Source organism: Spironucleus salmonicida, chromosome 5 (genome assembly GCF_000497125.1).
Source record: "Spironucleus salmonicida strain ATCC 50377 chromosome 5, whole genome shotgun sequence".
In the NCBI taxonomy this organism is placed as follows: Eukaryota; Fornicata; order Diplomonadida; family Hexamitidae; genus Spironucleus; species Spironucleus salmonicida.
In genome coordinates, this window is record NC_090600.1 from 691,613 (window position 1) to 719,004 (window position 27,392).

Consider the following 27,392-nt stretch of genomic DNA (forward strand, 5'->3'; position numbering starts at 1 on the left):
CACCGTTCTCCACAAATATTGTTGAACTCTATTTACGAAGCTTTAAACGGAATCATTATATACGGCATACATGCCTGTTTTTTATCTGTGTTTTCACGCTTCTAACTACTCATTTTAATGTTCTCTAGAAGTATTTTCATCCTCAATTAATTCTTATATCTATTATTATGCATTCTCATTCTAGTATATCTCATTTTATGATATAAGATTTAATCTTAGTTCTTCTTTAGGCAGCTTCTCAACCGTAAACTTATTAAAGAATTTTAAGCAAGATAATGTTCACAAGAATAAATCCCTGGATAGGAATTATTTTAGACCCTAATGTTGATATCCTGTATCTTTAATAATATAATCATCTAATCTAGGTCTGGGTGATCTATTCATAATAATAATTTAAATAATAAACTATTTGACCTCATCTATCGTAACTCTTTGATCAAAGTATTAAAAAAAGTATTTCATAGGGTTATTAGTTGATTTTAAAACTGAGGACTATAAGTATTCAATAAAAAATTAAAATTGAGTTTTGAATGGATTTCAAAATTTGGTCCATTTTCAGAATTTGGATGGGTAAATAAATATAAATTAAATTAAAGAATAATCATTTAATATCAAAATCAAGTAAACTGAAATAATAGAATTATTATTTAATAATATTGTACCCATTTTTTGTTGTCCGACAAAAAAAGTTCACAATATGCGTTAAAGAGTTAAGTTTTAACACCATCCCTCCTAGCCCCGCTCCGGGAATGCAGCACCCGGCGAAACGGCGATGGGGGCTGCACAATGCCGGCAGTGACCAGATTCCTCACTTTCCAAGCAGCTTGAGCGAGCGGAGCCGCGTGCGCACCTGGCAGTCGGTACGGCCTAGCACCGCCCCGATCTTCGCAAATGCATGGGGGTGGGCCGTGAACAGCCGCCCGAGCGCCTCGTCCTCCTCCGGCGTGAAGGGCGCTGTGTTCCGCCGCAGGACCCTCCGGTAGCGCTGGGACAGCCTGAGCGCCGAGAACGAGGCCCTGGGGAACAGCGCCTCCATCTCGTTGCAGATCCCCTCCCAGGTCCCCCGCTTCTGGCGCCCGAGGCGGAGCAGCGCCTGGTCGTGGTCCTGCTGGTCCTGCCCCGGAAGGTCCCACGGCGCGCTCACGAGCTGGGGGTCCACGGCCAGCTGCGAGTCGTCCCCGTCTGGTCTAGGGGCCCATCCCAGATCGCGCATGCGGACTGTCGGGCCGACGAGCTGCGGGGGTCTGGACGGCAGTTTCCGAGCGCCGGACATTTTAGAACATGATGGCTTTAAATCGCGTGCTAAGTGGTATCTGGTACCGCCGATAGAACGAGTCGGGCGCACCTGGGTAATACGGGGTATAATTCGATTTTTCTCCTCGGCCGCTCCCGTAAAATCGGCCGCGGCTAAACGCCTGGCCTCCAGCGCAGTACGACCAGCCATGGAATGCAGCCACGGCGGGCGGCGTCGGATGACCACTGTACGTGGGCCGGGGGGCGCGGCCCGAAGAACTGCACAGGAGCGCTAGGCGTGCCGCGGATATGCCGACAGCAGGTCTGGCGAGCGTCGCATTCCGGCGCGGGTCTCGGGCTGCCCCTACCCTGATGGGCACTGGGGCACGCACCGCGCTGGTGGGACTGCCGGATCCGACTCGCAGCGCGGTGCCTCGTGCCAGACCCGGGGCTGCGAGCCCAGCACTTTTCAGCGGGGACGCCCGGGCCAGCCGCGGCATCCTGGTACACTGCGACCCCATGGCACCGCGCACCCTGACCCCGCGGGTGCTGGGGCATGCTCCCGCCACTCCCATTTTTAGAATGGAGCCGAATGGGGCCTATGGCGCCGGACCAGCGCGGCAGGTGACGCCATGATGCCGAGGAGCACTGTCTGGCGGGCTGCTGTCATGGTTCCCTGGCGACCGGCCTCCCCAGCCCCGCTCCGGGAATGCAGCACCCGGCGAAACGGCGATGGGGGCTGCACAATGCCGGCAGTGACCAGATTCCTCACTTTCCAAGCAGCTTGAGCGAGCGGAGCCGCGTGCGCACCTGGCAGTCGGTACGGCCTAGCACCGCCCCGATCTTCGCAAATGCATGGGGGTGGGCCGTGAACAGCCGCCCGAGCGCCTCGTCCTCCTCCGGCGTGAAGGGCGCTGTGTTCCGCCGCAGGACCCTCCGGTAGCGCTGGGACAGCCTGAGCGCCGAGAACGAGGCCCTGGGGAACAGCGCCTCCATCTCGTTGCAGATCCCCTCCCAGGTCCCCCGCTTCTGGCGCCCGAGGCGGAGCAGCGCCTGGTCGTGGTCCTGCTGGTCCTGCCCCGGAAGGTCCCACGGCGCGCTCACGAGCTGGGGGTCCACGGCCAGCTGCGAGTCGTCCCCGTCTGGTCTAGGGGCCCATCCCAGATCGCGCATGCGGACTGTCGGGCCGACGAGCTGCGGGGGTCTGGACGGCAGTTTCCGAGCGCCGGACATTTTAGAACATGATGGCTTTAAATCGCGTGCTAAGTGGTATCTGGTACCGCCGATAGAACGAGTCGGGCGCACCTGGGTAATACGGGGTATAATTCGATTTTTCTCCTCGGCCGCTCCCGTAAAATCGGCCGCGGCTAAACGCCTGGCCTCCAGCGCAGTACGACCAGCCATGGAATGCAGCCACGGCGGGCGGCGTCGGATGACCACTGTACGTGGGCCGGGGGGCGCGGCCCGAAGAACTGCACAGGAGCGCTAGGCGTGCCGCGGATATGCCGACAGCAGGTCTGGCGAGCGTCGCATTCCGGCGCGGGTCTCGGGCTGCCCCTACCCTGATGGGCACTGGGGCACGCACCGCGCTGGTGGGACTGCCGGATCCGACTCGCAGCGCGGTGCCTCGTGCCAGACCCGGGGCTGCGAGCCCAGCACTTTTCAGCGGGGACGCCCGGGCCAGCCGCGGCATCCTGGTACACTGCGACCCCATGGCACCGCGCACCCTGACCCCGCGGGTGCTGGGGCATGCTCCCGCCACTCCCATTTTTAGAATGGAGCCGAATGGGGCCTATGGCGCCGGACCAGCGCGGCAGGTGACGCCATGATGCCGAGGAGCACTGTCTGGCGGGCTGCTGTCATGGTTCCCTGGCGACCGGCCTCCCCAGCCCCGCTCCGGGAATGCAGCACCCGGCGAAACGGCGATGGGGGCTGCACAATGCCGGCAGTGACCAGATTCCTCACTTTCCAAGCAGCTTGAGCGAGCGGAGCCGCGTGCGCACCTGGCAGTCGGTACGGCCTAGCACCGCCCCGATCTTCGCAAATGCATGGGGGTGGGCCGTGAACAGCCGCCCGAGCGCCTCGTCCTCCTCCGGCGTGAAGGGCGCTGTGTTCCGCCGCAGGACCCTCCGGTAGCGCTGGGACAGCCTGAGCGCCGAGAACGAGGCCCTGGGGAACAGCGCCTCCATCTCGTTGCAGATCCCCTCCCAGGTCCCCCGCTTCTGGCGCCCGAGGCGGAGCAGCGCCTGGTCGTGGTCCTGCTGGTCCTGCCCCGGAAGGTCCCACGGCGCGCTCACGAGCTGGGGGTCCACGGCCAGCTGCGAGTCGTCCCCGTCTGGTCTAGGGGCCCATCCCAGATCGCGCATGCGGACTGTCGGGCCGACGAGCTGCGGGGGTCTGGACGGCAGTTTCCGAGCGCCGGACATTTTAGAACATGATGGCTTTAAATCGCGTGCTAAGTGGTATCTGGTACCGCCGATAGAACGAGTCGGGCGCACCTGGGTAATACGGGGTATAATTCGATTTTTCTCCTCGGCCGCTCCCGTAAAATCGGCCGCGGCTAAACGCCTGGCCTCCAGCGCAGTACGACCAGCCATGGAATGCAGCCACGGCGGGCGGCGTCGGATGACCACTGTACGTGGGCCGGGGGGCGCGGCCCGAAGAACTGCACAGGAGCGCTAGGCGTGCCGCGGATATGCCGACAGCAGGTCTGGCGAGCGTCGCATTCCGGCGCGGGTCTCGGGCTGCCCCTACCCTGATGGGCACTGGGGCACGCACCGCGCTGGTGGGACTGCCGGATCCGACTCGCAGCGCGGTGCCTCGTGCCAGACCCGGGGCTGCGAGCCCAGCACTTTTCAGCGGGGACGCCCGGGCCAGCCGCGGCATCCTGGTACACTGCGACCCCATGGCACCGCGCACCCTGACCCCGCGGGTGCTGGGGCATGCTCCCGCCACTCCCATTTTTAGAATGGAGCCGAATGGGGCCTATGGCGCCGGACCAGCGCGGCAGGTGACGCCATGATGCCGAGGAGCACTGTCTGGCGGGCTGCTGTCATGGTTCCCTGGCGACCGGCCTCCCCAGCCCCGCTCCGGGAATGCAGCACCCGGCGAAACGGCGATGGGGGCTGCACAATGCCGGCAGTGACCAGATTCCTCACTTTCCAAGCAGCTTGAGCGAGCGGAGCCGCGTGCGCACCTGGCAGTCGGTACGGCCTAGCACCGCCCCGATCTTCGCAAATGCATGGGGGTGGGCCGTGAACAGCCGCCCGAGCGCCTCGTCCTCCTCCGGCGTGAAGGGCGCTGTGTTCCGCCGCAGGACCCTCCGGTAGCGCTGGGACAGCCTGAGCGCCGAGAACGAGGCCCTGGGGAACAGCGCCTCCATCTCGTTGCAGATCCCCTCCCAGGTCCCCCGCTTCTGGCGCCCGAGGCGGAGCAGCGCCTGGTCGTGGTCCTGCTGGTCCTGCCCCGGAAGGTCCCACGGCGCGCTCACGAGCTGGGGGTCCACGGCCAGCTGCGAGTCGTCCCCGTCTGGTCTAGGGGCCCATCCCAGATCGCGCATGCGGACTGTCGGGCCGACGAGCTGCGGGGGTCTGGACGGCAGTTTCCGAGCGCCGGACATTTTAGAACATGATGGCTTTAAATCGCGTGCTAAGTGGTATCTGGTACCGCCGATAGAACGAGTCGGGCGCACCTGGGTAATACGGGGTATAATTCGATTTTTCTCCTCGGCCGCTCCCGTAAAATCGGCCGCGGCTAAACGCCTGGCCTCCAGCGCAGTACGACCAGCCATGGAATGCAGCCACGGCGGGCGGCGTCGGATGACCACTGTACGTGGGCCGGGGGGCGCGGCCCGAAGAACTGCACAGGAGCGCTAGGCGTGCCGCGGATATGCCGACAGCAGGTCTGGCGAGCGTCGCATTCCGGCGCGGGTCTCGGGCTGCCCCTACCCTGATGGGCACTGGGGCACGCACCGCGCTGGTGGGACTGCCGGATCCGACTCGCAGCGCGGTGCCTCGTGCCAGACCCGGGGCTGCGAGCCCAGCACTTTTCAGCGGGGACGCCCGGGCCAGCCGCGGCATCCTGGTACACTGCGACCCCATGGCACCGCGCACCCTGACCCCGCGGGTGCTGGGGCATGCTCCCGCCACTCCCATTTTTAGAATGGAGCCGAATGGGGCCTATGGCGCCGGACCAGCGCGGCAGGTGACGCCATGATGCCGAGGAGCACTGTCTGGCGGGCTGCTGTCATGGTTCCCTGGCGACCGGCCTCCCCAGCCCCGCTCCGGGAATGCAGCACCCGGCGAAACGGCGATGGGGGCTGCACAATGCCGGCAGTGACCAGATTCCTCACTTTCCAAGCAGCTTGAGCGAGCGGAGCCGCGTGCGCACCTGGCAGTCGGTACGGCCTAGCACCGCCCCGATCTTCGCAAATGCATGGGGGTGGGCCGTGAACAGCCGCCCGAGCGCCTCGTCCTCCTCCGGCGTGAAGGGCGCTGTGTTCCGCCGCAGGACCCTCCGGTAGCGCTGGGACAGCCTGAGCGCCGAGAACGAGGCCCTGGGGAACAGCGCCTCCATCTCGTTGCAGATCCCCTCCCAGGTCCCCCGCTTCTGGCGCCCGAGGCGGAGCAGCGCCTGGTCGTGGTCCTGCTGGTCCTGCCCCGGAAGGTCCCACGGCGCGCTCACGAGCTGGGGGTCCACGGCCAGCTGCGAGTCGTCCCCGTCTGGTCTAGGGGCCCATCCCAGATCGCGCATGCGGACTGTCGGGCCGACGAGCTGCGGGGGTCTGGACGGCAGTTTCCGAGCGCCGGACATTTTAGAACATGATGGCTTTAAATCGCGTGCTAAGTGGTATCTGGTACCGCCGATAGAACGAGTCGGGCGCACCTGGGTAATACGGGGTATAATTCGATTTTTCTCCTCGGCCGCTCCCGTAAAATCGGCCGCGGCTAAACGCCTGGCCTCCAGCGCAGTACGACCAGCCATGGAATGCAGCCACGGCGGGCGGCGTCGGATGACCACTGTACGTGGGCCGGGGGGCGCGGCCCGAAGAACTGCACAGGAGCGCTAGGCGTGCCGCGGATATGCCGACAGCAGGTCTGGCGAGCGTCGCATTCCGGCGCGGGTCTCGGGCTGCCCCTACCCTGATGGGCACTGGGGCACGCACCGCGCTGGTGGGACTGCCGGATCCGACTCGCAGCGCGGTGCCTCGTGCCAGACCCGGGGCTGCGAGCCCAGCACTTTTCAGCGGGGACGCCCGGGCCAGCCGCGGCATCCTGGTACACTGCGACCCCATGGCACCGCGCACCCTGACCCCGCGGGTGCTGGGGCATGCTCCCGCCACTCCCATTTTTAGAATGGAGCCGAATGGGGCCTATGGCGCCGGACCAGCGCGGCAGGTGACGCCATGATGCCGAGGAGCACTGTCTGGCGGGCTGCTGTCATGGTTCCCTGGCGACCGGCCTCCCCAGCCCCGCTCCGGGAATGCAGCACCCGGCGAAACGGCGATGGGGGCTGCACAATGCCGGCAGTGACCAGATTCCTCACTTTCCAAGCAGCTTGAGCGAGCGGAGCCGCGTGCGCACCTGGCAGTCGGTACGGCCTAGCACCGCCCCGATCTTCGCAAATGCATGGGGGTGGGCCGTGAACAGCCGCCCGAGCGCCTCGTCCTCCTCCGGCGTGAAGGGCGCTGTGTTCCGCCGCAGGACCCTCCGGTAGCGCTGGGACAGCCTGAGCGCCGAGAACGAGGCCCTGGGGAACAGCGCCTCCATCTCGTTGCAGATCCCCTCCCAGGTCCCCCGCTTCTGGCGCCCGAGGCGGAGCAGCGCCTGGTCGTGGTCCTGCTGGTCCTGCCCCGGAAGGTCCCACGGCGCGCTCACGAGCTGGGGGTCCACGGCCAGCTGCGAGTCGTCCCCGTCTGGTCTAGGGGCCCATCCCAGATCGCGCATGCGGACTGTCGGGCCGACGAGCTGCGGGGGTCTGGACGGCAGTTTCCGAGCGCCGGACATTTTAGAACATGATGGCTTTAAATCGCGTGCTAAGTGGTATCTGGTACCGCCGATAGAACGAGTCGGGCGCACCTGGGTAATACGGGGTATAATTCGATTTTTCTCCTCGGCCGCTCCCGTAAAATCGGCCGCGGCTAAACGCCTGGCCTCCAGCGCAGTACGACCAGCCATGGAATGCAGCCACGGCGGGCGGCGTCGGATGACCACTGTACGTGGGCCGGGGGGCGCGGCCCGAAGAACTGCACAGGAGCGCTAGGCGTGCCGCGGATATGCCGACAGCAGGTCTGGCGAGCGTCGCATTCCGGCGCGGGTCTCGGGCTGCCCCTACCCTGATGGGCACTGGGGCACGCACCGCGCTGGTGGGACTGCCGGATCCGACTCGCAGCGCGGTGCCTCGTGCCAGACCCGGGGCTGCGAGCCCAGCACTTTTCAGCGGGGACGCCCGGGCCAGCCGCGGCATCCTGGTACACTGCGACCCCATGGCACCGCGCACCCTGACCCCGCGGGTGCTGGGGCATGCTCCCGCCACTCCCATTTTTAGAATGGAGCCGAATGGGGCCTATGGCGCCGGACCAGCGCGGCAGGTGACGCCATGATGCCGAGGAGCACTGTCTGGCGGGCTGCTGTCATGGTTCCCTGGCGACCGGCCTCCCCAGCCCCGCTCCGGGAATGCAGCACCCGGCGAAACGGCGATGGGGGCTGCACAATGCCGGCAGTGACCAGATTCCTCACTTTCCAAGCAGCTTGAGCGAGCGGAGCCGCGTGCGCACCTGGCAGTCGGTACGGCCTAGCACCGCCCCGATCTTCGCAAATGCATGGGGGTGGGCCGTGAACAGCCGCCCGAGCGCCTCGTCCTCCTCCGGCGTGAAGGGCGCTGTGTTCCGCCGCAGGACCCTCCGGTAGCGCTGGGACAGCCTGAGCGCCGAGAACGAGGCCCTGGGGAACAGCGCCTCCATCTCGTTGCAGATCCCCTCCCAGGTCCCCCGCTTCTGGCGCCCGAGGCGGAGCAGCGCCTGGTCGTGGTCCTGCCGGTCCTGCCCCGGAAGGTCCCACGGCGCGCTCACGAGCTGGGGGTCCACGGCCAGCTGCGAGTCGTCCCCGTCTGGTCTAGGGGCCCATCCCAGATCGCGCATGCGGACTGTCGGGCCGACGAGCTGCGGGGGTCTGGACGGCAGTTTCCGAGCGCCGGACATTTTAGAACATGATGGCTTTAAATCGCGTGCTAAGTGGTATCTGGTACCGCCGATAGAACGAGTCGGGCGCACCTGGGTAATACGGGGTATAATTCGATTTTTCTCCTCGGCCGCTCCCGTAAAATCGGCCGCGGCTAAACGCCTGGCCTCCAGCGCAGTACGACCAGCCATGGAATGCAGCCACGGCGGGCGGCGTCGGATGACCACTGTACGTGGGCCGGGGGGCGCGGCCCGAAGAACTGCACAGGAGCGCTAGGCGTGCCGCGGATATGCCGACAGCAGGTCTGGCGAGCGTCGCATTCCGGCGCGGGTCTCGGGCTGCCCCTACCCTGATGGGCACTGGGGCACGCACCGCGCTGGTGGGACTGCCGGATCCGACTCGCAGCGCGGTGCCTCGTGCCAGACCCGGGGCTGCGAGCCCAGCACTTTTCAGCGGGGACGCCCGGGCCAGCCGCGGCATCCTGGTACACTGCGACCCCATGGCACCGCGCACCCTGACCCCGCGGGTGCTGGGGCATGCTCCCGCCACTCCCATTTTTAGAATGGAGCCGAATGGGGCCTATGGCGCCGGACCAGCGCGGCAGGTGACGCCATGATGCCGAGGAGCACTGTCTGGCGGGCTGCTGTCATGGTTCCCTGGCGACCGGCCTCCCCAGCCCCGCTCCGGGAATGCAGCACCCGGCGAAACGGCGATGGGGGCTGCACAATGCCGGCAGTGACCAGATTCCTCACTTTCCAAGCAGCTTGAGCGAGCGGAGCCGCGTGCGCACCTGGCAGTCGGTACGGCCTAGCACCGCCCCGATCTTCGCAAATGCATGGGGGTGGGCCGTGAACAGCCGCCCGAGCGCCTCGTCCTCCTCCGGCGTGAAGGGCGCTGTGTTCCGCCGCAGGACCCCCGGTAGCGCTGGGACAGCCTGAGCGCCGAGAACGAGGCCCTGGGGAACAGCGCCTCCATCTCGTTGCAGATCCCCTCCCAGGTCCCCCGCTTCTGGCGCCCGAGGCGGAGCAGCGCCTGGTCGTGGTCCTGCTGGTCCTGCCCCGGAAGGTCCCACGGCGCGCTCACGAGCTGGGGGTCCACGGCCAGCTGCGAGTCGTCCCCGTCTGGTCTAGGGGCCCATCCCAGATCGCGCATGCGGACTGTCGGGCCGACGAGCTGCGGGGGTCTGGACGGCAGTTTCCGAGCGCCGGACATTTTAGAACATGATGGCTTTAAATCGCGTGCTAAGTGGTATCTGGTACCGCCGATAGAACGAGTCGGGCGCACCTGGGTAATACGGGGTATAATTCGATTTTTCTCCTCGGCCGCTCCCGTAAAATCGGCCGCGGCTAAACGCCTGGCCTCCAGCGCAGTACGACCAGCCATGGAATGCAGCCACGGCGGGCGGCGTCGGATGACCACTGTACGTGGGCCGGGGGGCGCGGCCCGAAGAACTGCACAGGAGCGCTAGGCGTGCCGCGGATATGCCGACAGCAGGTCTGGCGAGCGTCGCATTCCGGCGCGGGTCTCGGGCTGCCCCTACCCTGATGGGCACTGGGGCACGCACCGCGCTGGTGGGACTGCCGGATCCGACTCGCAGCGCGGTGCCTCGTGCCAGACCCGGGGCTGCGAGCCCAGCACTTTTCAGCGGGGACGCCCGGGCCAGCCGCGGCATCCTGGTACACTGCGACCCCATGGCACCGCGCACCCTGACCCCGCGGGTGCTGGGGCATGCTCCCGCCACTCCCATTTTTAGAATGGAGCCGAATGGGGCCTATGGCGCCGGACCAGCGCGGCAGGTGACGCCATGATGCCGAGGAGCACTGTCTGGCGGGCTGCTGTCATGGTTCCCTGGCGACCGGCCTCCCCAGCCCCGCTCCGGGAATGCAGCACCCGGCGAAACGGCGATGGGGGCTGCACAATGCCGGCAGTGACCAGATTCCTCACTTTCCAAGCAGCTTGAGCGAGCGGAGCCGCGTGCGCACCTGGCAGTCGGTACGGCCTAGCACCGCCCCGATCTTCGCAAATGCATGGGGGTGGGCCGTGAACAGCCGCCCGAGCGCCTCGTCCTCCTCCGGCGTGAAGGGCGCTGTGTTCCGCCGCAGGACCCTCCGGTAGCGCTGGGACAGCCTGAGCGCCGAGAACGAGGCCCTGGGGAACAGCGCCTCCATCTCGTTGCAGATCCCCTCCCAGGTCCCCCGCTTCTGGCGCCCGAGGCGGAGCAGCGCCTGGTCGTGGTCCTGCTGGTCCTGCCCCGGAAGGTCCCACGGCGCGCTCACGAGCTGGGGGTCCACGGCCAGCTGCGAGTCGTCCCCGTCTGGTCTAGGGGCCCATCCCAGATCGCGCATGCGGACTGTCGGGCCGACGAGCTGCGGGGGTCTGGACGGCAGTTTCCGAGCGCCGGACATTTTAGAACATGATGGCTTTAAATCGCGTGCTAAGTGGTATCTGGTACCGCCGATAGAACGAGTCGGGCGCACCTGGGTAATACGGGGTATAATTCGATTTTTCTCCTCGGCCGCTCCCGTAAAATCGGCCGCGGCTAAACGCCTGGCCTCCAGCGCAGTACGACCAGCCATGGAATGCAGCCACGGCGGGCGGCGTCGGATGACCACTGTACGTGGGCCGGGGGGCGCGGCCCGAAGAACTGCACAGGAGCGCTAGGCGTGCCGCGGATATGCCGACAGCAGGTCTGGCGAGCGTCGCATTCCGGCGCGGGTCTCGGGCTGCCCCTACCCTGATGGGCACTGGGGCACGCACCGCGCTGGTGGGACTGCCGGATCCGACTCGCAGCGCGGTGCCTCGTGCCAGACCCGGGGCTGCGAGCCCAGCACTTTTCAGCGGGGACGCCCGGGCCAGCCGCGGCATCCTGGTACACTGCGACCCCATGGCACCGCGCACCCTGACCCCGCGGGTGCTGGGGCATGCTCCCGCCACTCCCATTTTTAGAATGGAGCCGAATGGGGCCTATGGCGCCGGACCAGCGCGGCAGGTGACGCCATGATGCCGAGGAGCACTGTCTGGCGGGCTGCTGTCATGGTTCCCTGGCGACCGGCCTCCCCAGCCCCGCTCCGGGAATGCAGCACCCGGCGAAACGGCGATGGGGGCTGCACAATGCCGGCAGTGACCAGATTCCTCACTTTCCAAGCAGCTTGAGCGAGCGGAGCCGCGTGCGCACCTGGCAGTCGGTACGGCCTAGCACCGCCCCGATCTTCGCAAATGCATGGGGGTGGGCCGTGAACAGCCGCCCGAGCGCCTCGTCCTCCTCCGGCGTGAAGGGCGCTGTGTTCCGCCGCAGGACCCTCCGGTAGCGCTGGGACAGCCTGAGCGCCGAGAACGAGGCCCTGGGGAACAGCGCCTCCATCTCGTTGCAGATCCCCTCCCAGGTCCCCCGCTTCTGGCGCCCGAGGCGGAGCAGCGCCTGGTCGTGGTCCTGCTGGTCCTGCCCCGGAAGGTCCCACGGCGCGCTCACGAGCTGGGGGTCCACGGCCAGCTGCGAGTCGTCCCCGTCTGGTCTAGGGGCCCATCCCAGATCGCGCATGCGGACTGTCGGGCCGACGAGCTGCGGGGGTCTGGACGGCAGTTTCCGAGCGCCGGACATTTTAGAACATGATGGCTTTAAATCGCGTGCTAAGTGGTATCTGGTACCGCCGATAGAACGAGTCGGGCGCACCTGGGTAATACGGGGTATAATTCGATTTTTCTCCTCGGCCGCTCCCGTAAAATCGGCCGCGGCTAAACGCCTGGCCTCCAGCGCAGTACGACCAGCCATGGAATGCAGCCACGGCGGGCGGCGTCGGATGACCACTGTACGTGGGCCGGGGGGCGCGGCCCGAAGAACTGCACAGGAGCGCTAGGCGTGCCGCGGATATGCCGACAGCAGGTCTGGCGAGCGTCGCATTCCGGCGCGGGTCTCGGGCTGCCCCTACCCTGATGGGCACTGGGGCACGCACCGCGCTGGTGGGACTGCCGGATCCGACTCGCAGCGCGGTGCCTCGTGCCAGACCCGGGGCTGCGAGCCCAGCACTTTTCAGCGGGGACGCCCGGGCCAGCCGCGGCATCCTGGTACACTGCGACCCCATGGCACCGCGCACCCTGACCCCGCGGGTGCTGGGGCATGCTCCCGCCACTCCCATTTTTAGAATGGAGCCGAATGGGGCCTATGGCGCCGGACCAGCGCGGCAGGTGACGCCATGATGCCGAGGAGCACTGTCTGGCGGGCTGCTGTCATGGTTCCCTGGCGACCGGCCTCCCCAGCCCCGCTCCGGGAATGCAGCACCCGGCGAAACGGCGATGGGGGCTGCACAATGCCGGCAGTGACCAGATTCCTCACTTTCCAAGCAGCTTGAGCGAGCGGAGCCGCGTGCGCACCTGGCAGTCGGTACGGCCTAGCACCGCCCCGATCTTCGCAAATGCATGGGGGTGGGCCGTGAACAGCCGCCCGAGCGCCTCGTCCTCCTCCGGCGTGAAGGGCGCTGTGTTCCGCCGCAGGACCCTCCGGTAGCGCTGGGACAGCCTGAGCGCCGAGAACGAGGCCCTGGGGAACAGCGCCTCCATCTCGTTGCAGATCCCCTCCCAGGTCCCCCGCTTCTGGCGCCCGAGGCGGAGCAGCGCCTGGTCGTGGTCCTGCTGGTCCTGCCCCGGAAGGTCCCACGGCGCGCTCACGAGCTGGGGGTCCACGGCCAGCTGCGAGTCGTCCCCGTCTGGTCTAGGGGCCCATCCCAGATCGCGCATGCGGACTGTCGGGCCGACGAGCTGCGGGGGTCTGGACGGCAGTTTCCGAGCGCCGGACATTTTAGAACATGATGGCTTTAAATCGCGTGCTAAGTGGTATCTGGTACCGCCGATAGAACGAGTCGGGCGCACCTGGGTAATACGGGGTATAATTCGATTTTTCTCCTCGGCCGCTCCCGTAAAATCGGCCGCGGCTAAACGCCTGGCCTCCAGCGCAGTACGACCAGCCATGGAATGCAGCCACGGCGGGCGGCGTCGGATGACCACTGTACGTGGGCCGGGGGGCGCGGCCCGAAGAACTGCACAGGAGCGCTAGGCGTGCCGCGGATATGCCGACAGCAGGTCTGGCGAGCGTCGCATTCCGGCGCGGGTCTCGGGCTGCCCCTACCCTGATGGGCACTGGGGCACGCACCGCGCTGGTGGGACTGCCGGATCCGACTCGCAGCGCGGTGCCTCGTGCCAGACCCGGGGCTGCGAGCCCAGCACTTTTCAGCGGGGACGCCCGGGCCAGCCGCGGCATCCTGGTACACTGCGACCCCATGGCACCGCGCACCCTGACCCCGCGGGTGCTGGGGCATGCTCCCGCCACTCCCATTTTTAGAATGGAGCCGAATGGGGCCTATGGCGCCGGACCAGCGCGGCAGGTGACGCCATGATGCCGAGGAGCACTGTCTGGCGGGCTGCTGTCATGGTTCCCTGGCGACCGGCCTCCCCAGCCCCGCTCCGGGAATGCAGCACCCGGCGAAACGGCGATGGGGGCTGCACAATGCCGGCAGTGACCAGATTCCTCACTTTCCAAGCAGCTTGAGCGAGCGGAGCCGCGTGCGCACCTGGCAGTCGGTACGGCCTAGCACCGCCCCGATCTTCGCAAATGCATGGGGGTGGGCCGTGAACAGCCGCCCGAGCGCCTCGTCCTCCTCCGGCGTGAAGGGCGCTGTGTTCCGCCGCAGGACCCTCCGGTAGCGCTGGGACAGCCTGAGCGCCGAGAACGAGGCCCTGGGGAACAGCGCCTCCATCTCGTTGCAGATCCCCTCCCAGGTCCCCCGCTTCTGGCGCCCGAGGCGGAGCAGCGCCTGGTCGTGGTCCTGCTGGTCCTGCCCCGGAAGGTCCCACGGCGCGCTCACGAGCTGGGGGTCCACGGCCAGCTGCGAGTCGTCCCCGTCTGGTCTAGGGGCCCATCCCAGATCGCGCATGCGGACTGTCGGGCCGACGAGCTGCGGGGGTCTGGACGGCAGTTTCCGAGCGCCGGACATTTTAGAACATGATGGCTTTAAATCGCGTGCTAAGTGGTATCTGGTACCGCCGATAGAACGAGTCGGGCGCACCTGGGTAATACGGGGTATAATTCGATTTTTCTCCTCGGCCGCTCCCGTAAAATCGGCCGCGGCTAAACGCCTGGCCTCCAGCGCAGTACGACCAGCCATGGAATGCAGCCACGGCGGGCGGCGTCGGATGACCACTGTACGTGGGCCGGGGGGCGCGGCCCGAAGAACTGCACAGGAGCGCTAGGCGTGCCGCGGATATGCCGACAGCAGGTCTGGCGAGCGTCGCATTCCGGCGCGGGTCTCGGGCTGCCCCTACCCTGATGGGCACTGGGGCACGCACCGCGCTGGTGGGACTGCCGGATCCGACTCGCAGCGCGGTGCCTCGTGCCAGACCCGGGGCTGCGAGCCCAGCACTTTTCAGCGGGGACGCCCGGGCCAGCCGCGGCATCCTGGTACACTGCGACCCCATGGCACCGCGCACCCTGACCCCGCGGGTGCTGGGGCATGCTCCCGCCACTCCCATTTTTAGAATGGAGCCGAATGGGGCCTATGGCGCCGGACCAGCGCGGCAGGTGACGCCATGATGCCGAGGAGCACTGTCTGGCGGGCTGCTGTCATGGTTCCCTGGCGACCGGCCTCCCCAGCCCCGCTCCGGGAATGCAGCACCCGGCGAAACGGCGATGGGGGCTGCACAATGCCGGCAGTGACCAGATTCCTCACTTTCCAAGCAGCTTGAGCGAGCGGAGCCGCGTGCGCACCTGGCAGTCGGTACGGCCTAGCACCGCCCCGATCTTCGCAAATGCATGGGGGTGGGCCGTGAACAGCCGCCCGAGCGCCTCGTCCTCCTCCGGCGTGAAGGGCGCTGTGTTCCGCCGCAGGACCCTCCGGTAGCGCTGGGACAGCCTGAGCGCCGAGAACGAGGCCCTGGGGAACAGCGCCTCCATCTCGTTGCAGATCCCCTCCCAGGTCCCCCGCTTCTGGCGCCCGAGGCGGAGCAGCGCCTGGTCGTGGTCCTGCTGGTCCTGCCCCGGAAGGTCCCACGGCGCGCTCACGAGCTGGGGGTCCACGGCCAGCTGCGAGTAGTCCCCGTCTGGTCTAGGGGCCCATCCCAGATCGCGCATGCGGACTGTCGGGCCGACGAGCTGCGGGGGTCTGGACGGCAGTTTCCGAGCGCCGGACATTTTAGAACATGATGGCTTTAAATCGCGTGCTAAGTGGTATCTGGTACCGCCGATAGAACGAGTCGGGCGCACCTGGGTAATACGGGGTATAATTCGATTTTTCTCCTCGGCCGCTCCCGTAAAATCGGCCGCGGCTAAACGCCTGGCCTCCAGCGCAGTACGACCAGCCATGGAATGCAGCCACGGCGGGCGGCGTCGGATGACCACTGTACGTGGGCCGGGGGGCGCGGCCCGAAGAACTGCACAGGAGCGCTAGGCGTGCCGCGGATATGCCGACAGCAGGTCTGGCGAGCGTCGCATTCCGGCGCGGGTCTCGGGCTGCCCCTACCCTGATGGGCACTGGGGCACGCACCGCGCTGGTGGGACTGCCGGATCCGACTCGCAGCGCGGTGCCTCGTGCCAGACCCGGGGCTGCGAGCCCAGCACTTTTCAGCGGGGACGCCCGGGCCAGCCGCGGCATCCTGGTACACTGCGACCCCATGGCACCGCGCACCCTGACCCCGCGGGTGCTGGGGCATGCTCCCGCCACTCCCATTTTTAGAATGGAGCCGAATGGGGCCTATGGCGCCGGACCAGCGCGGCAGGTGACGCCATGATGCCGAGGAGCACTGTCTGGCGGGCTGCTGTCATGGTTCCCTGGCGACCGGCCTCCCCAGCCCCGCTCCGGGAATGCAGCACCCGGCGAAACGGCGATGGGGGCTGCACAATGCCGGCAGTGACCAGATTCCTCACTTTCCAAGCAGCTTGAGCGAGCGGAGCCGCGTGCGCACCTGGCAGTCGGTACGGCCTAGCACCGCCCCGATCTTCGCAAATGCATGGGGGTGGGCCGTGAACAGCCGCCCGAGCGCCTCGTCCTCCTCCGGCGTGAAGGGCGCTGTGTTCCGCCGCAGGACCCTCCGGTAGCGCTGGGACAGCCTGAGCGCCGAGAACGAGGCCCTGGGGAACAGCGCCTCCATCTCGTTGCAGATCCCCTCCCAGGTCCCCCGCTTCTGGCGCCCGAGGCGGAGCAGCGCCTGGTCGTGGTCCTGCTGGTCCTGCCCCGGAAGGTCCCACGGCGCGCTCACGAGCTGGGGGTCCACGGCCAGCTGCGAGTCGTCCCCGTCTGGTCTAGGGGCCCATCCCAGATCGCGCATGCGGACTGTCGGGCCGACGAGCTGCGGGGGTCTGGACGGCAGTTTCCGAGCGCCGGACATTTTAGAACATGATGGCTTTAAATCGCGTGCTAAGTGGTATCTGGTACCGCCGATAGAACGAGTCGGGCGCACCTGGGTAATACGGGGTATAATTCGATTTTTCTCCTCGGCCGCTCCCGTAAAATCGGCCGCGGCTAAACGCCTGGCCTCCAGCGCAGTACGACCAGCCATGGAATGCAGCCACGGCGGGCGGCGTCGGATGACCACTGTACGTGGGCCGGGGGGCGCGGCCCGAAGAACTGCACAGGAGCGCTAGGCGTGCCGCGGATATGCCGACAGCAGGTCTGGCGAGCGTCGCATTCCGGCGCGGGTCTCGGGCTGCCCCTACCCTGATGGGCACTGGGGCACGCACCGCGCTGGTGGGACTGCCGGATCCGACTCGCAGCGCGGTGCCTCGTGCCAGACCCGGGGCTGCGAGCCCAGCACTTTTCAGCGGGGACGCCCGGGCCAGCCGCGGCATCCTGGTACACTGCGACCCCATGGCACCGCGCACCCTGACCCCGCGGGTGCTGGGGCATGCTCCCGCCACTCCCATTTTTAGAATGGAGCCGAATGGGGCCTATGGCGCCGGACCAGCGCGGCAGGTGACGCCATGATGCCGAGGAGCACTGTCTGGCGGGCTGCTGTCATGGTTCCCTGGCGACCGGCCTCCCCAGCCCCGCTCCGGGAATGCAGCACCCGGCGAAACGGCGATGGGGGCTGCACAATGCCGGCAGTGACCAGATTCCTCACTTTCCAAGCAGCTTGAGCGAGCGGAGCCGCGTGCGCACCTGGCAGTCGGTACGGCCTAGCACCGCCCCGATCTTCGCAAATGCATGGGGGTGGGCCGTGAACAGCCGCCCGAGCGCCTCGTCCTCCTCCGGCGTGAAGGGCGCTGTGTTCCGCCGCAGGACCCTCCGGTAGCGCTGGGACAGCCTGAGCGCCGAGAACGAGGCCCTGGGGAACAGCGCCTCCATCTCGTTGCAGATCCCCTCCCAGGTCCCCCGCTTCTGGCGCCCGAGGCGGAGCAGCGCCTGGTCGTGGTCCTGCTGGTCCTGCCCCGGAAGGTCCCACGGCGCGCTCACGAGCTGGGGGTCCACGGCCAGCTGCGAGTCGTCCCCGTCTGGTCTAGGGGCCCATCCCAGATCGCGCATGCGGACTGTCGGGCCGACGAGCTGCGGGGGTCTGGACGGCAGTTTCCGAGCGCCGGACATTTTAGAACATGATGGCTTTAAATCGCGTGCTAAGTGGTATCTGGTACCGCCGATAGAACGAGTCGGGCGCACCTGGGTAATACGGGGTATAATTCGATTTTTCTCCTCGGCCGCTCCCGTAAAATCGGCCGCGGCTAAACGCCTGGCCTCCAGCGCAGTACGACCAGCCATGGAATGCAGCCACGGCGGGCGGCGTCGGATGACCACTGTACGTGGGCCGGGGGGCGCGGCCCGAAGAACTGCACAGGAGCGCTAGGCGTGCCGCGGATATGCCGACAGCAGGTCTGGCGAGCGTCGCATTCCGGCGCGGGTCTCGGGCTGCCCCTACCCTGATGGGCACTGGGGCACGCACCGCGCTGGTGGGACTGCCGGATCCGACTCGCAGCGCGGTGCCTCGTGCCAGACCCGGGGCTGCGAGCCCAGCACTTTTCAGCGGGGACGCCCGGGCCAGCCGCGGCATCCTGGTACACTGCGACCCCATGGCACCGCGCACCCTGACCCCGCGGGTGCTGGGGCATGCTCCCGCCACTCCCATTTTTAGAATGGAGCCGAATGGGGCCTATGGCGCCGGACCAGCGCGGCAGGTGACGCCATGATGCCGAGGAGCACTGTCTGGCGGGCTGCTGTCATGGTTCCCTGGCGACCGGCCTCCCCAGCCCCGCTCCGGGAATGCAGCACCCGGCGAAACGGCGATGGGGGCTGCACAATGCCGGCAGTGACCAGATTCCTCACTTTCCAAGCAGCTTGAGCGAGCGGAGCCGCGTGCGCACCTGGCAGTCGGTACGGCCTAGCACCGCCCCGATCTTCGCAAATGCATGGGGGTGGGCCGTGAACAGCCGCCCGAGCGCCTCGTCCTCCTCCGGCGTGAAGGGCGCTGTGTTCCGCCGCAGGACCCTCCGGTAGCGCTGGGACAGCCTGAGCGCCGAGAACGAGGCCCTGGGGAACAGCGCCTCCATCTCGTTGCAGATCCCCTCCCAGGTCCCCCGCTTCTGGCGCCCGAGGCGGAGCAGCGCCTGGTCGTGGTCCTGCTGGTCCTGCCCCGGAAGGTCCCACGGCGCGCTCACGAGCTGGGGGTCCACGGCCAGCTGCGAGTCGTCCCCGTCTGGTCTAGGGGCCCATCCCAGATCGCGCATGCGGACTGTCGGGCCGACGAGCTGCGGGGGTCTGGACGGCAGTTTCCGAGCGCCGGACATTTTAGAACATGATGGCTTTAAATCGCGTGCTAAGTGGTATCTGGTACCGCCGATAGAACGAGTCGGGCGCACCGGTGAACCAGTCACTGGCAGCGTCAGGGGACTTGGGTAGCAGTGCATTAGAAACTCTGCGCAACGAACAGTACCATAGTAAATCCGCGACAGGTGCACGCGCCTCGCCCTATAGTGTAGTTCCCGGCTGAGGTGGGTTTGGTAAGTGCTAAGACTGCGGCCAAGAGCGCCTGTTGCGACCGCTCCGTTTCACGCAAATGGCCAAGTTTTACATGGTATCACGTTGCCTAAAATCCTAAGATTTGCTCGGGGCAATCATGAAGGACCAGTAGGCCTCGCATAGCTCGCATATCTCGTGCATACGCAGGGCTCCTATAGCAGCATCCGATACCGTTCCCTGCACAAAATTGAGGGGACAAGGTGCCGTGCGCCATGCAGTCTCGTCTGGTGTCTTTGAGGCCAAGTTTGCCATCAACTGCCCAGTTAGCACCCTCGCCCGTGCGAACTTGGCCAAAGCAGGAGCGGCGCAAGGCTGAAACATTAACGACTTGGGCGGAGCGGGCGATTGGGATGCGCGAGATACTGGTTTTTCGCGGAGCACGGCTAGGCCTAGCCATGGGGGTGCAGTTGGGTGCATTGACATTTGCGAAGCTTGGTTTTTCTAAGCTGGTGCATACCTTATGTTTCGTGAATAGTACCCTGGACCGCGTCGCTGCGATATTTCACAACGTGCACCTAAATAATACTTTTTAATGGAACAATTATACTCATTATTATACCATATTAGCACAAAAACTATTTGCTAAATGCTGCTCACGCTTCTGGACTGCTCCCTTCGCAACAACACCCTGTCAGGAATTGGACAGACGAACGACCTGTAGCTCATAATATATCCAGAGGCATGCGATGAGCTGGACAAGCTCAATGTGGCCATTTCCCTGCAGCTAGGCCCGTCGACCACTCTCGCACCGCAGGACGTGGTGTTCCACAAGGACGAGCTGGTATTCACTAAAAGGGTCGACCCCGCCATTTTTGCAACGGCGCTTTCGCAGACGATGGGCCAGTTCTCGGTGACGATGCAGTCGGGCGAGGTGCTACAAAGCTCCTTCACCAAAATCCAGTTCACGAACCAGAACCTCACAAACTGCTGGGAGTCGGTGTCGCTGGGCTACTCTGCCGATCTCGGCAACATCGGGTTCGCCATAATCGTCGTTCCGGCCACCTGCCAATTCGCCAAGCAGGTCCAGGCCACCTTGATGTACCAAAACATATCCGGCGTTTGGAACTCGATAACCATCAAGTCCGGGGGCAACTACGACTCGGAGGACTACAACCACCTGGCCACGACATAGTTCGAGAGGCCCTGCGTGGGGGTTTTCACGGAAGAGGAGGTGCAGGCATGCAACAAGTTCATAGAGGACTTTCGGGAGTTCCGGACCATGCCTATGAAGCTGGTGATCAACTACGTGGTCAGCGATATTCAGGTATCAGTGCAGGGCGGGGTGCAGAACTACTACACGCCTAGGTACCAAAGCTGCATGGAAAAGCTAGGGATCACAGTTTTTGTCACGTAGCAGGCGGCCATCACTAGCTTCCTGGCAGATGAGTTCAAGTTGTGTGGTTTCGGGCTCGATGACGTGATTCTCACCATGGAGATCAACCTCGTTTCGGGGAACTTTTCGTACGGGCAGAAGAAAAACTTCACAGTGGCAGAGACGCTGTATTTTCCGCAAGCCTCGTTTTATTTCGACCAGGATATCCTGGAGGAGATGTTTGCCGCAAAAGACCCGTTCATAGCGCATTATTTCCTGTCGTTGTTTGATCATTCCTCCCAGCTGCAACAAGAGGCGAGTTTTTCTCTTAACTCCACGGTCTCTTGCTTCAACTACATAAATTTCACCGTGAGCTCGAAGTAGGTCTGTGCTAAGGTGAAGTTCAACTTCCTGATGACGTCGTGTACCTTTTCCGCTACTGTCCCTGTTGAATTTAAAGGCATGTGGGTGCAAGAAAAAGTCTAGCCGTTCCTCGGTACACTTTTGCCAGTGTTTACGATGCGGAAGAACCTGGAGATTAACTATAGCCTAGTGCAGTAGGACTTGTGCATGAGCTGCGGCGATGCTTTTAGTGGGGGAGACTGCTCTGCGGTGCTGTCCAAGTATGCAAAGTTCTACGTCAGCAATCCAGACTACGTGCTCATAGGCATGGAGAGCCTGCAGGGCCAGCGCACAGACTTTAAGTAATTCGCAGTTAGCTTTTCTACAGATATTTACCTAGTTGTTATAGTCTCACTTCAGGTGGTCATCGCAGTCGTATTTTTCATCTCCTTCGGGGGTCTCATGGTGTACATTAAGATCCAGGAGAATAAGAGGATGTTGTGAGCAAAGTAGTCACTTCGTTACTAGTATTGTGTGATGGATGCCAGAATCGCTAGCGGCTTGAGGTTGGCACCGTGAGAAACCATCATGCCCGAAGTAAAAATACTAGCATATAGAGCAAAGAAGGCTAGATGAACTATTAATACCATCAATATAATGCTAGGCAAAAGTTGGTATGATAGTCTCACACGATGTCGAGGTTAACTTGGTGCAGCCGATCTTCCACTAGTTGGAAGGCTTGATCACAAGATGTCCAAGTTTGGCATACCAAGTTTATTATTTTAGATTTGAAATATATTAGCAATAATGGGTAAATACGTCTTCCAACTCTGGTTATCAAGAATTTTGAAACAGAGTAGTCTCAATTTCTGAATTCTTAACATATGGAATTGAAAGATTATATATTTAGTTAGACGTATGCGTTTAGAGTAGAGGTAAGGCTTGTATTGCCAAGTTGTGGTTAGTTTTACCCTAAGAATAACAACTATGATAACTGGGTGATATTTTATATCATAGAGACTATTATGTGAAGTAAATATAGAGCAAGGGACTCACTGTCTAACGTAGACGCCGCAGTCGGGGACGATGACGCTGGGAGGGCAGTTGGTGTCGGGGATGACGCAGTCATCGCAGTTCTCGAGGCCGCACTTGAAGATGAAGTTGGGTCTGGTGGCGAGGCCGGACTCGCAGCTGAGGTCGGCGTTGCATTGAACGTGAACCTCGATGAGGAACTTGAGGGCGACGAAGCCGGTGGGGATGGTGCCGGTAAGCTGGTTGCAGGCTAAGTGGAGCTCCTTGAGGAAGAGCAGGTTGCCCATGCAAGTAGGGATGGCGCCGGTGATGTCGTTGTCGCTCATGTAGACGAACTGGACAAAGGCCAGGTTGCAGATGCACTGTGGGATAGCACCAGTGATGCCGGCATTGTCGGCCTGGAGGTACTGGAGGCTTCTGAGAGTACAGAATGAGGCGGGGATGGCAGTATTCATCTTCTGGTCGTTCATGTACAGGGACTTCAGGACTGGGAAGGAATCAAAAACATCGGCGAGCTGGCCCGTGAGCCCGAAGCCGCTAAGGTCGAGCCCCACGATGTAGCCCTGGGAATTGCAGGTCACGCCGGCCCAGGCGCACACAGAGGCGCCGGTGTTCCAGCCGACGGAGCCTTTCCAGCTCGCGCCGCCGTTGGCCGCGTATATAGCTTCGAGCGCTTGGCGCTGCGTGAGGACTGCCAGGATGGAAATCATTGAGGGAAGGGAATCCGAGTAGGGGCGCGTAGGGTCGAGGTTCGCAGAGGGACGCGGCTTTTATGTATTGTAGTATCGGTGATGGCGACGCCCTCTGCCCATGTGCCTATGAATTGCATGCACGCCACCGCCTCGCTGAGTAGGAAAGAGATGGGCCGGTGCGAAGCATGGAGAATAGAAGATTTAGGCTGCGCATAATAAGATTAGAGGTCAGACAACAGCCTTAAGCTAAGCCACCGGCCATAGAAGAATTGCGAACGGGTTTGTTCATTGGAGTTTGCATTAAATCTCATTTTGTAACCCATCCTAGTAGAACTTTACTCTCCGGAGTGCTCTCACCATCAATGACGGTACTGTTAGTCGGATATCACACTGCCGGTGCAACTACTAGATGCCCGTAATCCGATCCAAACATTTATGTGCCGCCCTCAGCACTACACGTTAATTTTTAAAAGTTCCCATTCGCTCTGTAGGTTTCCTTTTTAGAGGTAGAGACTTTAAAGGCCACAGACCGTCCACCCCACTCGAAGTTACTCTATGAATATATACGGGCCAAACTGTTTGACGAGAACTATACGACCTTAAGCGGATTATTTTCGCATTTGTAGGTGCCTCTAAAGCAAAACCGTGAACCTATCCTAGAGAAATTGCTGCGAATCAGTCGCTGTGTCTAGTTGGTTAGAAGAAGATGCTCATTGTAGTGCATCGGGCCAGTATATATTGGCAGTTACTCGGCATTCTAAACTTCACTGCTAGTCGTTCATATCTAGGTTTCCGGTGATTTAGTAAGAGCTAGGACATCTGCCAATTGATAATTTACATTCTTGCGCACTGTTTATTAGTGCCGGCTGTACTAAATTTTATTATAGAAATACAATATATGGATGTACGTATTTTACTTTTAAAAGCGGGTTAGTTTTTCTAGTAAATGCTGAAATTAAGTTAATTTAAGCGCTTACTCCCTGTATGCCACTTGCACTACTCGCAACTGCTCTGGATACAAAATGTAAGTCTGAAGCATTAGAAGATATCTGCGCGCTAATATGAGTTATTTGCGGACAATTCAATTTAAATTTGTCTCTTTAACTTTTATCCAAATTGTGCTGGAAATAAAAATTTAAAAATAGATCCTAGACCTCCGGCAGTTTCCTTGACACATGCCAACAGTAAAATACACTGATTGCTAGGTCTGTGCTATTAGCATATTCATATTAAGACAAGTACGTGTACTACTTCGTAGGCTATATACTGTCTAGCCTATGAATATAATGTAAAGGAGATAGGAAAACCAGTAGTAGACATTAGAGTACGTCAGGTTATCCACTTTTGATGTTGAAATAACACGGGTGGCGTATTCTTTGAATATTATACAATTCTTAAGATAACACCTATTATTGAAGGATGTGTAAAAAGTCATTTTTACTAGAAAAACAAACTAAATCTTGAATAAGGTTTGACAACCTATACGAAAAATTACCTAATATCTTCGACGAAAGTATTAATAGGCAATGCAGATTTGAAATAGAAGATGGTATCGTCCATAAACTTAGGAGGTGATGGATCCTTTAATATAAAATAGAAGGAGTAAACTAACTATAAGATAATGTAATAAAATTATTAATATTATAATCTGATCATTTGTGCCCTGGTAATATTACTCTTTTTCGAGTTTTTGATACTGTTGCAAACTCCTTTGCTGAGAATCGACGTGGTATCTAATCAAACAGAATAGAATCCGATTCAGAAGCAGGATCCATAACACCAATTGTATTATGGACGGTAAAAATCTTTCTCCACTTGGCTACTTCTATTCTTTGCTGTTCCTACTTTCGTTCTAAGGCTTTCAACCGTGAGATGGCAACCATATCTTCGTGACCAAATTCCTTGGGAATATCCATCGAGATATGGTTTAATCGCTTAGCAGGACGGATCTTAAGCATAAATCCTAATGTTTGAAGTCCGTTTTGTTTTAATAGGCGTTCTGGATCATCCATATCGAAGAAGCCAAATAATGAAGACGAGAGCTTTGTATTAATACAAAAATTTGATATAACTCCGTATTTAGAAAAGAACTGAGTAAGAAGTTCTTCATTAATCTATGCTGGAACACCTCCGAAGTAGAGTCTCATTCGAAGTGGTAAAAGTAGCTGCAGTGAGGATTGAACTCACGACCCCTAGCTTATGAGACTAATGCTCTAACCGACTGAGCTATGCAGCCATATCTTAACATTATAAATAATTACATATATGTGTGGTCGGATTCAGTAAAATTTAGTTGTCATATAATTACTCCACTAATTAATAAAAATATAAGATACGAGCAGACTAGAAATATCTCATGATAGAACAGTTGCTATATCTGTCATTAAAACTACAATACTAGGTAGATAAAGCTGACTAGTTTTTTAAATCTACTTTATTGTAATACCCAAAATAAATTAAATCATCATATCACTATTATGGAGGAGGCATCATAGTGGGAACCATCATCATTGGCACCTGAGTACCATTAGGCATCTGCATCATAAAAACTTACTACATATTAGGCATTGGCATCATTTAGGGATACATTCCTTACATCATACCAGGCATCATTTAAGGCATTCCTGGCATCATTTACGGCATAGGTGGCATCATACCAGGCATCATTTAAGGCATTCCTGGCATCATTTAAGGCATAGGTGGCATCATACCTGGTATCATTGGAGGCATAGCTTACTGGTTGAAACACATTGCTGGTTCAGGAATTTATACTTATGGTTAAGGTGCAATAACTTCAGGATCTTCAATTTAAACTTTAACTTAAATATGTTCGTGCTGTTCTTTCTTAACTGTACTTTTTTTGGTTGGCTCGGCTTTTTCTAAAGTTGGTTCTGTTATTTCAGATTTTTCAGCATTCCTCTAAGCTTTCTTTTATACTTACTTAGCTTTTTTCTCTGCAGCTTTAATCTTCTTCATTTCCTCAACAGCAATTCTATTTTAACGTTCCTCTTCTGTTTCAACATATTCTACATCAGGTTTAATTATACCACTTACTTTCTATTCAGGAACAATCTCGATGATATCGTTATAAGTTTCTAAGCCTTCTTTGATTTCATCTTTAATTAAAAGTCCAGAATTAAATGTTAAAACTACTTGATTAGATTTACGTTATTTGTGTCCTCCAAATCTAGCATTTGTAGCAGTCTTCCAGGGTTTAAACTCACCATCTATCATATGATCTGCTGTTTTATCAATATCATAATCATATTATTACAAAGCAGTTACACAATCATCAAAACTAAATTTCAAAGACATTTATTTAAGAATTAAATGTAAGGAGTTTACAGATTCCTATTACATTTCAGAAAGCTAATAGCGTTTTGGAGCTGCAGGCTTCTTATCATTATTAGGATGAGTTTTAACATATGACTTAGGCATACACAAAGTGGAATGGGGGAAAGGAAATTTAATTTACATAATTAATAATATAATCAATATAATAATATATAATGTAAAACTAATTTTTTTAGTACTTCTTCTTGTCTAATGGTACTCAGGTGCCAATGATGATGGTTCCCACTATGATGCCTCCTCCATAATAGTGATATGATGATTTAATTTATTTTGGGTATTACAATAAAGTAGATTTAAAAAACTAGTCAGCTTTATCTACCTAGTATTGTAGTTTTAATGACAGATATAGCAACTGTTCTATCATGAGATATTTCTAGTCTGCTCGTATCTTATATTTTTATTAATTAGTGGAGTAATTATATGACAACTAAATTTTACTGAATCCGACCACACATATATGTAATTATTTATAATGTTAAGATATGGCTGCATAGCTCAGTCGGTTAGAGCATTAGTCTCATAAGCTAGGGGTCGTGAGTTCAATCCTCACTGCAGCTACTTTTACCACTTCGAATGAGACTCTACTTCGGAGGTGTTCCAGCATAGATTAATGAAGAACTTCTTACTCAGTTCTTTTCTAAATACGGAGTTATATCAAATTTTTGTATTAATACAAAGCTCTCGTCTTCATTATTTGGCTTCTTCGATATGGATGATCCAGAACGCCTATTAAAACAAAACGGACTTCAAACATTAGGATTTATGCTTAAGATCCGTCCTGCTAAGCGATTAAACCATATCTCGATGGATATTCCCAAGGAATTTGGTCACGAAGATATGGTTGCCATCTCACGGTTGAAAGCCTTAGAACGAAAGTAGGAACAGCAAAGAATAGAAGTAGCCAAGTGGAGAAAGATTTTTACCGTCCATAATACAATTGGTGTTATGGATCCTGCTTCTGAATCGGATTCTATTCTGTTTGATTAGATACCACGTCGATTCTCAGCAAAGGAGTTTGCAACAGTATCAAAAACTCGAAAAAGAGTAATATTACCAGGGCACAAATGATCAGATTATAATATTAATAATTTTATTACATTATCTTATAGTTAGTTTACTCCTTCTATTTTATATTAAAGGATCCATCACCTCCTAAGTTTATGGACGATACCATCTTCTATTTCAAATCTGCATTGCCTATTAATACTTTCGTCGAAGATATTAGGTAATTTTTCGTATAGGTTGTCAAACCTTATTCAAG

At 59.4% G+C, this 27,392-nt stretch overlaps 22 protein-coding genes and 2 non-coding genes across 24 annotated transcripts; 4 read left to right on the forward strand and 20 right to left on the reverse strand. All coding sequences in view use genetic code 6, as the record gives it.

Annotated features, from left to right (window-relative positions):
* Positions 1-808: 808 nt before the first annotated feature.
* On the reverse strand, positions 809-1,444 carry SS50377_24992 (uncharacterized protein; the record flags this gene model as incomplete). The annotated part of the gene is made up of 1 exon (XM_067908829.1): positions 809-1,444. The coding sequence occupies one exon, from the start codon at positions 1,442-1,444 to the stop codon at positions 809-811; it is 636 nt and encodes a 211-aa protein (XP_067763650.1).
* A 557-nt stretch (positions 1,445-2,001) lies between these two features.
* Positions 2,002-2,637, reverse strand: SS50377_24993 (uncharacterized protein; the record flags this gene model as incomplete). The annotated part of the gene is made up of 1 exon (XM_067908830.1): positions 2,002-2,637. The coding sequence occupies one exon, from the start codon at positions 2,635-2,637 to the stop codon at positions 2,002-2,004; it is 636 nt and encodes a 211-aa protein (XP_067763651.1).
* Positions 2,638-3,194: 557 nt separating this feature from the next.
* SS50377_24994 (uncharacterized protein) lies at positions 3,195-3,830 on the reverse strand (the record flags this gene model as incomplete). The annotated part of the gene is made up of 1 exon (XM_067908831.1): positions 3,195-3,830. The coding sequence occupies one exon, from the start codon at positions 3,828-3,830 to the stop codon at positions 3,195-3,197; it is 636 nt and encodes a 211-aa protein (XP_067763652.1).
* Positions 3,831-4,387: 557 nt separating this feature from the next.
* SS50377_24995 (uncharacterized protein) lies at positions 4,388-5,023 on the reverse strand (the record flags this gene model as incomplete). The annotated part of the gene is made up of 1 exon (XM_067908832.1): positions 4,388-5,023. The coding sequence occupies one exon, from the start codon at positions 5,021-5,023 to the stop codon at positions 4,388-4,390; it is 636 nt and encodes a 211-aa protein (XP_067763653.1).
* Positions 5,024-5,580: 557 nt separating this feature from the next.
* SS50377_24996 (uncharacterized protein) lies at positions 5,581-6,216 on the reverse strand (the record flags this gene model as incomplete). The annotated part of the gene is made up of 1 exon (XM_067908833.1): positions 5,581-6,216. One exon carries the CDS (start codon positions 6,214-6,216, stop codon positions 5,581-5,583), a length of 636 nt encoding a protein of 211 aa, XP_067763654.1.
* Positions 6,217-6,773: 557 nt separating this feature from the next.
* SS50377_24997 (uncharacterized protein) lies at positions 6,774-7,409 on the reverse strand (the record flags this gene model as incomplete). The annotated part of the gene is made up of 1 exon (XM_067908834.1): positions 6,774-7,409. The coding sequence occupies one exon, from the start codon at positions 7,407-7,409 to the stop codon at positions 6,774-6,776; it is 636 nt and encodes a 211-aa protein (XP_067763655.1).
* Positions 7,410-7,966: 557 nt separating this feature from the next.
* SS50377_24998 (uncharacterized protein) lies at positions 7,967-8,602 on the reverse strand (the record flags this gene model as incomplete). The annotated part of the gene is made up of 1 exon (XM_067908835.1): positions 7,967-8,602. One exon carries the CDS (start codon positions 8,600-8,602, stop codon positions 7,967-7,969), a length of 636 nt encoding a protein of 211 aa, XP_067763656.1.
* A 557-nt stretch (positions 8,603-9,159) lies between these two features.
* On the reverse strand, positions 9,160-10,158 carry SS50377_24999 (Myb-like DNA-binding domain-containing protein; the record flags this gene model as incomplete). Its single annotated transcript, XM_067908836.1, has 1 exon — positions 9,160-10,158. One exon carries the CDS (start codon positions 10,156-10,158, stop codon positions 9,160-9,162), a length of 999 nt encoding a protein of 332 aa, XP_067763657.1.
* Positions 10,159-10,351: 193 nt separating this feature from the next.
* On the reverse strand, positions 10,352-10,987 carry SS50377_25000 (uncharacterized protein; the record flags this gene model as incomplete). The annotated part of the gene is made up of 1 exon (XM_067908837.1): positions 10,352-10,987. The coding sequence occupies one exon, from the start codon at positions 10,985-10,987 to the stop codon at positions 10,352-10,354; it is 636 nt and encodes a 211-aa protein (XP_067763658.1).
* A 557-nt stretch (positions 10,988-11,544) lies between these two features.
* SS50377_25001 (uncharacterized protein) lies at positions 11,545-12,180 on the reverse strand (the record flags this gene model as incomplete). The annotated part of the gene is made up of 1 exon (XM_067908838.1): positions 11,545-12,180. One exon carries the CDS (start codon positions 12,178-12,180, stop codon positions 11,545-11,547), a length of 636 nt encoding a protein of 211 aa, XP_067763659.1.
* Positions 12,181-12,737: 557 nt separating this feature from the next.
* Positions 12,738-13,373, reverse strand: SS50377_25002 (uncharacterized protein; the record flags this gene model as incomplete). Its single annotated transcript, XM_067908839.1, has 1 exon — positions 12,738-13,373. One exon carries the CDS (start codon positions 13,371-13,373, stop codon positions 12,738-12,740), a length of 636 nt encoding a protein of 211 aa, XP_067763660.1.
* Positions 13,374-13,930: 557 nt separating this feature from the next.
* On the reverse strand, positions 13,931-14,566 carry SS50377_25003 (uncharacterized protein; the record flags this gene model as incomplete). Its single annotated transcript, XM_067908840.1, has 1 exon — positions 13,931-14,566. One exon carries the CDS (start codon positions 14,564-14,566, stop codon positions 13,931-13,933), a length of 636 nt encoding a protein of 211 aa, XP_067763661.1.
* A 557-nt stretch (positions 14,567-15,123) lies between these two features.
* On the reverse strand, positions 15,124-15,759 carry SS50377_25004 (uncharacterized protein; the record flags this gene model as incomplete). The annotated part of the gene is made up of 1 exon (XM_067908841.1): positions 15,124-15,759. The coding sequence occupies one exon, from the start codon at positions 15,757-15,759 to the stop codon at positions 15,124-15,126; it is 636 nt and encodes a 211-aa protein (XP_067763662.1).
* Positions 15,760-16,316: 557 nt separating this feature from the next.
* Positions 16,317-16,952, reverse strand: SS50377_25005 (uncharacterized protein; the record flags this gene model as incomplete). Its single annotated transcript, XM_067908842.1, has 1 exon — positions 16,317-16,952. One exon carries the CDS (start codon positions 16,950-16,952, stop codon positions 16,317-16,319), a length of 636 nt encoding a protein of 211 aa, XP_067763663.1.
* A 557-nt stretch (positions 16,953-17,509) lies between these two features.
* SS50377_25006 (uncharacterized protein) lies at positions 17,510-18,145 on the reverse strand (the record flags this gene model as incomplete). Its single annotated transcript, XM_067908843.1, has 1 exon — positions 17,510-18,145. One exon carries the CDS (start codon positions 18,143-18,145, stop codon positions 17,510-17,512), a length of 636 nt encoding a protein of 211 aa, XP_067763664.1.
* Positions 18,146-18,702: 557 nt separating this feature from the next.
* On the reverse strand, positions 18,703-19,167 carry SS50377_25007 (uncharacterized protein; the record flags this gene model as incomplete). Its single annotated transcript, XM_067908844.1, has 1 exon — positions 18,703-19,167. The coding sequence occupies one exon, from the start codon at positions 19,165-19,167 to the stop codon at positions 18,703-18,705; it is 465 nt and encodes a 154-aa protein (XP_067763665.1).
* An 818-nt stretch (positions 19,168-19,985) lies between these two features.
* Positions 19,986-21,557, forward strand: SS50377_25008 (uncharacterized protein; the record flags this gene model as incomplete). The annotated part of the gene is made up of 1 exon (XM_067908845.1): positions 19,986-21,557. The coding sequence occupies one exon, from the start codon at positions 19,986-19,988 to the stop codon at positions 21,555-21,557; it is 1,572 nt and encodes a 523-aa protein (XP_067763666.1).
* A 548-nt stretch (positions 21,558-22,105) lies between these two features.
* SS50377_25009 (Cyst wall protein) lies at positions 22,106-22,795 on the reverse strand (the record flags this gene model as incomplete). The annotated part of the gene is made up of 1 exon (XM_067908846.1): positions 22,106-22,795. The coding sequence occupies one exon, from the start codon at positions 22,793-22,795 to the stop codon at positions 22,106-22,108; it is 690 nt and encodes a 229-aa protein (XP_067763667.1).
* A 62-nt stretch (positions 22,796-22,857) lies between these two features.
* Positions 22,858-23,607, forward strand: SS50377_25010 (uncharacterized protein; the record flags this gene model as incomplete). The annotated part of the gene is made up of 1 exon (XM_067908847.1): positions 22,858-23,607. The coding sequence occupies one exon, from the start codon at positions 22,858-22,860 to the stop codon at positions 23,605-23,607; it is 750 nt and encodes a 249-aa protein (XP_067763668.1).
* An 822-nt stretch (positions 23,608-24,429) lies between these two features.
* SS50377_25011 (RNA recognition motif-containing protein) lies at positions 24,430-24,924 on the reverse strand (the record flags this gene model as incomplete). Its single annotated transcript, XM_067908848.1, has 1 exon — positions 24,430-24,924. The coding sequence occupies one exon, from the start codon at positions 24,922-24,924 to the stop codon at positions 24,430-24,432; it is 495 nt and encodes a 164-aa protein (XP_067763669.1).
* A 15-nt stretch (positions 24,925-24,939) lies between these two features.
* SS50377_t20086 lies at positions 24,940-25,013 on the reverse strand. Its single transcript has one exon. It is a non-coding gene; the product is annotated as a tRNA-Met (tRNA).
* Positions 25,014-25,246: 233 nt separating this feature from the next.
* Positions 25,247-26,215, reverse strand: SS50377_25012 (uncharacterized protein; the record flags this gene model as incomplete). The annotated part of the gene is made up of 1 exon (XM_067908849.1): positions 25,247-26,215. One exon carries the CDS (start codon positions 26,213-26,215, stop codon positions 25,247-25,249), a length of 969 nt encoding a protein of 322 aa, XP_067763670.1.
* A 400-nt stretch (positions 26,216-26,615) lies between these two features.
* On the forward strand, positions 26,616-26,689 carry SS50377_t20073. Its single transcript has one exon. It is a non-coding gene; the product is annotated as a tRNA-Met (tRNA).
* Positions 26,690-26,704: 15 nt separating this feature from the next.
* Positions 26,705-27,199, forward strand: SS50377_25013 (RNA recognition motif-containing protein; the record flags this gene model as incomplete). The annotated part of the gene is made up of 1 exon (XM_067908850.1): positions 26,705-27,199. The coding sequence occupies one exon, from the start codon at positions 26,705-26,707 to the stop codon at positions 27,197-27,199; it is 495 nt and encodes a 164-aa protein (XP_067763671.1).
* Between the last annotated feature and the right edge of the window lie 193 nt (positions 27,200-27,392).